At 46.0% G+C, this 4215-nt stretch overlaps 1 protein-coding gene across 1 annotated transcript; it reads left to right on the top strand.

Moving 5' to 3' along the window:
- Positions 1-1830: 1830 nt before the first annotated feature.
- Positions 1831-4215, top strand: F4807DRAFT_34805 (terpenoid cyclases/Protein prenyltransferase). Its single transcript, XM_047995432.1, has 5 exons — positions 1831-2901; positions 2965-3092; positions 3149-3266; positions 3347-3649; positions 3708-4215. Exons 1-5 carry the CDS (start codon positions 2174-2176, stop codon positions 3955-3957), a joined length of 1527 nt encoding a protein of 508 aa, XP_047855844.1. The 5' UTR covers positions 1831-2173; the 3' UTR covers positions 3958-4215.

The following is a 4215-nucleotide window of genomic DNA, read 5'->3' on the forward strand; positions in this document are numbered from 1 at the left end:
CGGTAAAATCGTGGCTGATTTATTCTGGTTACGTTTGCTACCCACTATCTACCGTACGTACAAGGGCATAACGGGGCATAACGCCTACTCCTGACGAGACATCATCAAACCTGACCTCCTTTTGACTGCATATACTTGAGTTTGATTCTCATCAAGCTTATTTCCATCTGCATGCGAATTCCGGACGATTGCATCTTATAGTACGCCCTACCAATCGCGGCTTTGACGACCAGATGATCTAGGCTTTGTATGTAATCACCCATCTGTAGGTACGGATTCGTACCATCAATCGCCTCGTCATCTCACCTTCGAGGCACGGGATGTAAATAGTGCCAACCTAGCTACCCAGATAATTTCACATAACAAGCATCTTTTGAATGAAGGAATGCCCAAGTTGTTGTCGGACCCGTCCTACACGAGGTAAAACATGGAGTTGGAGGTTAGTGGACACATGTGGACATAGGACCACAAGAGGCTGGGGAAGGGGAAGTATTCTAGGGCTGACCATCCGATTGGAAACAGATCACCGTAAATGACCAACACTCACCGAAGCTAAGCCTACATACAAGGACGCAACTTTTTTATATTTTTTTTCCTAACTTGAGATGGCTTCAGAATTGCTGATTCTTGTCTCAAATATCACTGCGTAGTGTACAAAGATCATAGGCTTACGCAAACAAGTGAGATAATATCCCGGTTCCGGGGACGGCAGCTCCCATTGCCGTTTGTATGACAATTAATACTTAACCCAACACCAGGGTTGAACGTCAACCTGAATGCTGTGACACCAGCGATCGAATGTTCTGTAGATACAGATACACGCATAGATACCCGAGGAGGTACCTAATTATACTCTTTAAATTTCGTACGCTTCTTGAGTGCCATATACAGAACTTCACTAGCGATCGTGTTCGGGGTAACGCTCATTTCGTGAAATGGTAATGCCCCTTAAGGAACATTTATCTTGAGATGATTATGGATTTGCTATTGTCAGCCAGCATTATGTCTTCGCCAATGAGGGCCGTAATCTATTGAAACTAGCACTTCAATGCCAACAAGTTGTCTGTAATCCAAAACAAAATACTTAGGCTTATCCCATCTCATGTCAGCTTCATTGTGTCTGACCATCACGTTTGTCACATATATCGTTAATTGAGTTAACATATTAGATATGATTCTTCATAAATATTATGCGGTTGACATGATTCATATTTTATTATTTAGCGATCAACACCGAGTTGGAAATGCCAGGCCTTTCACGGGCTCGCCGCGGGTCCAAGCGCTCCTTGAACCAACCGCGGAAATTCAATGAGTATGTCTAAGCAAAGTTTCTGTTCAGCTTCAATGAGATATCCAGTTGCTTGTGCTCAGCACAAAGCCTTTCGGAAGACGACATGTTTGAAGTGGGCATGTAAGGTACCACGTATGTGGACGATGCGCGACAGCCGACTCGCTCGAATATCCATCTATTCATACATCTGATAGATAACTTGGAGGTGAGGACCACTAGGTGTTACTTAAAGCCAACAACGCCTTCAAGGTTTTCTAAAGATAAATATTAACGTTATCAAAGAGGTAGTTGTATTAAAGTTGAAGCAATTGCGAGTTGATACCCTGTGACGTAGCTGAATGCCTAGCTATGTAGGTACTAGGTAGCTTACCTGGCATATGAGCAAGTGATGGAAGGTGGGATTGGTTCTCAGCGTTGCCGAAATTTTCCCGATTCTACTAGCTTTGGAAAGCTGGCCAATAGCGGGACGTCTTTGCCTTAGTATGAGTGAGTGACTAGAGGGCCTTAAAAGCTTAAAAGAGTTTCGACAGTTGTGACACGACGGATGCCCAAATCTTTTAAGACATTACAAAGCCCATACTTCAGTTATTGTTCATGTGTTATTGGAAATCGGTTAAGTCACGTTTTATGCCATCCTCCATTCTCCATTACGAAAGCGACATACCGATATACATGCTGATATATAGGTACATAAAAGTAGGTAGGGCAGCTGAGTAGTTTGAAAAAAAAACATCCGAGCTTCTCTACATTCCAATCCGTTCTCTCATTCGGCATCATCCGAAAACATACGCCATATGCCATACGCCATACATCAATATCTACCACGTTAGGTACTTGAAAGGGCAACAGGCTATAGGCAACTTTAAAGCACATTTGCCTCCTATGCCAATAAAGACAAACCTTGCTCGAGCGCGCCGCCGGAATACTCACAAAGGGAAAACAATGGCGTCCTTGAGCTTCCGTCTTAACCCTACTTATCCAAATCAAAATAATCAGGATGAGACGTTGAATCAAAATGACAACGTTACTTCAACCATGGCCAGTTCAGCGGCTTACAGAGATCAGAAGCCTGAGATTCCTGACCTGTTTACAAGTCCGCCCCCAATTCAAGACACGCTCTCAACCAAGACTTCTACTTTACAAAATGAGACCGTGGATGATTGCTTACCATTCTTAACTGCCGAGGTTGAACACTTGCATTATAACCAGTATGGTATACCACACCTCGCTCGAGAACGACATATCAAGTTTCTTCGGAAGCATCTAGAGAGACTTCCGGGTCGTTATGTAGCGTTAGATGCAAGCAGGCCCTGGATGCTTTACTGGTCCCTCAACGGCCTAGCTATCTTAGGCGAGGACGTTTCTTGCTACCGTGATGCCCTTGTCGAGACGGCACGTTCCATGCAAAACACCAACGGAGGCTTCGGGGGAGGTATCGGTCACGAATCCCATCTAGCTTGTACCTATAGCATGGTATTGGCCTTGTCCGTGGTTGGAGGAGAATCTGCGTATGAAGTTATTGACCGGAGAGCTCTTTGGAAATGGCTTTGTGCCTTGAAGCGGCCGGATGGGGGCTTCCAGATGGCTGTCGGCGGTGAAGTCGACATAAGGTAGATTAACCCTAGTCAAGTCGAGGTCCGAGCCATGCATCATGTTACTAATGATGTCGCTAGGGGAGCTTATTGTGCAGCCGTATTAGTTACTCTACTTAACCTTCCTCTCGACTTGTCGTCCGACTCTCCGGCCTGGACGACCGACCAACCAAACTTATTCTCTGGTTTAGGGGACTATGTACGCCAATGTAAGGGACCCCAGCAACGAAGTTATTCACTCAAACCACTGACCGTGGCCATGCAGGCCAAAGCTTCGAAGGCGGAATTTCGGCGCAACCAGATGGTGAAGCGCATGGAGCTTATGCTTTCTGTGCTTTAGGTTGTCTAGCAATCCTCGGTGCTCCTCATCGTACCTTTGCCAGGTTCGTATCGCCCTAGCCATACTCTATGGAGTTTGGTGAACCGGGCAATGATTTTACTCACACTAATACTCTGAATGCAGATACCTTGACGTCCCACGGCTAATCTCTTGGCTCTCATCACGACAATATGCCCCAGAAGGCGGGCTCGGTGGTCGCACGAACAAGCTCGTCGATGGCTGCTATAGCCATTGGGTCGGTTGTTGTTGGCCGTTAATTGAAGCCAGCCTTGCTGGGCCGTCTAGTCTTATGTTCGACGTAAACAAAACTAAAAATTCTGACATTGATATTCACAATCTTTACAGTCGCGAAGGACTCGTCCGTTATATACTTTGCTGTGCGCAAGAGACCTCCAAAAGGGGTGGTATGAGAGATAAGCCAGGCAAGTAAGTACATAAGTTTCAGCCATAAAATTTAAGCATAGGCTAAAAAAACTACCGACAGGTCTCCTGATGCGTACCATACTTGCTACGTACTCAGTGGGCTTTCCTCAGCTCAACACGTTACGCGTTTGCTTTCCTCGGATGGTCAAGGGATGATGACGCATTCGGAATATGACGTCTCGCCGCACCACGGAAACCCCCAGATTTATGATGAGGAAGACCGAGTGAGCCCAACCGATCCTGTATATTTTATACCTGAGGGGAAACGGAAAGAGATCATGTCATATTTCCTATCGAAGCCGGGGTTTTGACCCGCTTGTGGCCGCATATCAAGAGGCCTATCCGACGCTACGCCGGGCCAATACGAGGAAGGCTGAAAAATTTCCCTCGAAATCCTACGATGCTTCGATCTTTCCTTCGCCCATGAACCGTGAGTGTCAGCATTACGGCTTCTCACGTGTCGTATTATATAGCATAGCTTCACTAATATGCTTTGTATGAGTCTGACAAATTACCCCCTTGGTCGAGACGGTTTAACCTGCGAAGTTGCCTACCTATATGGGCATGCC

This window comes from Annulohypoxylon truncatum, assembly GCF_022578515.1.
Source record: "Annulohypoxylon truncatum strain CBS 140777 unplaced genomic scaffold F4807scaffold_10, whole genome shotgun sequence".
NCBI classification, from domain to species: Eukaryota; Fungi; Ascomycota; class Sordariomycetes; order Xylariales; family Hypoxylaceae; genus Annulohypoxylon; species Annulohypoxylon truncatum.

What these genes read in the sequence shown, in the direction of transcription:
- F4807DRAFT_34805 (XM_047995432.1), top strand. Translation starts at nt 2,174, where the DNA reads ATGCCAATAAAGACAAACCTTGCTCGAGCGCGCCGCCGGAATACTCAC. An exon ending in AGGGGACTATGTACGCCAAT is followed by an intron (nt 3,093 to 3,148) that starts GTAAGGGACCCC and finishes GTGGCCATGCAG; the next exon opens with GCCAAAGCTTCGAAGGCGGA. An exon ending in CCTCATCGTACCTTTGCCAG is followed by an intron (nt 3,267 to 3,346) that starts GTTCGTATCGCC and finishes CTCTGAATGCAG; the next exon opens with ATACCTTGACGTCCCACGGC.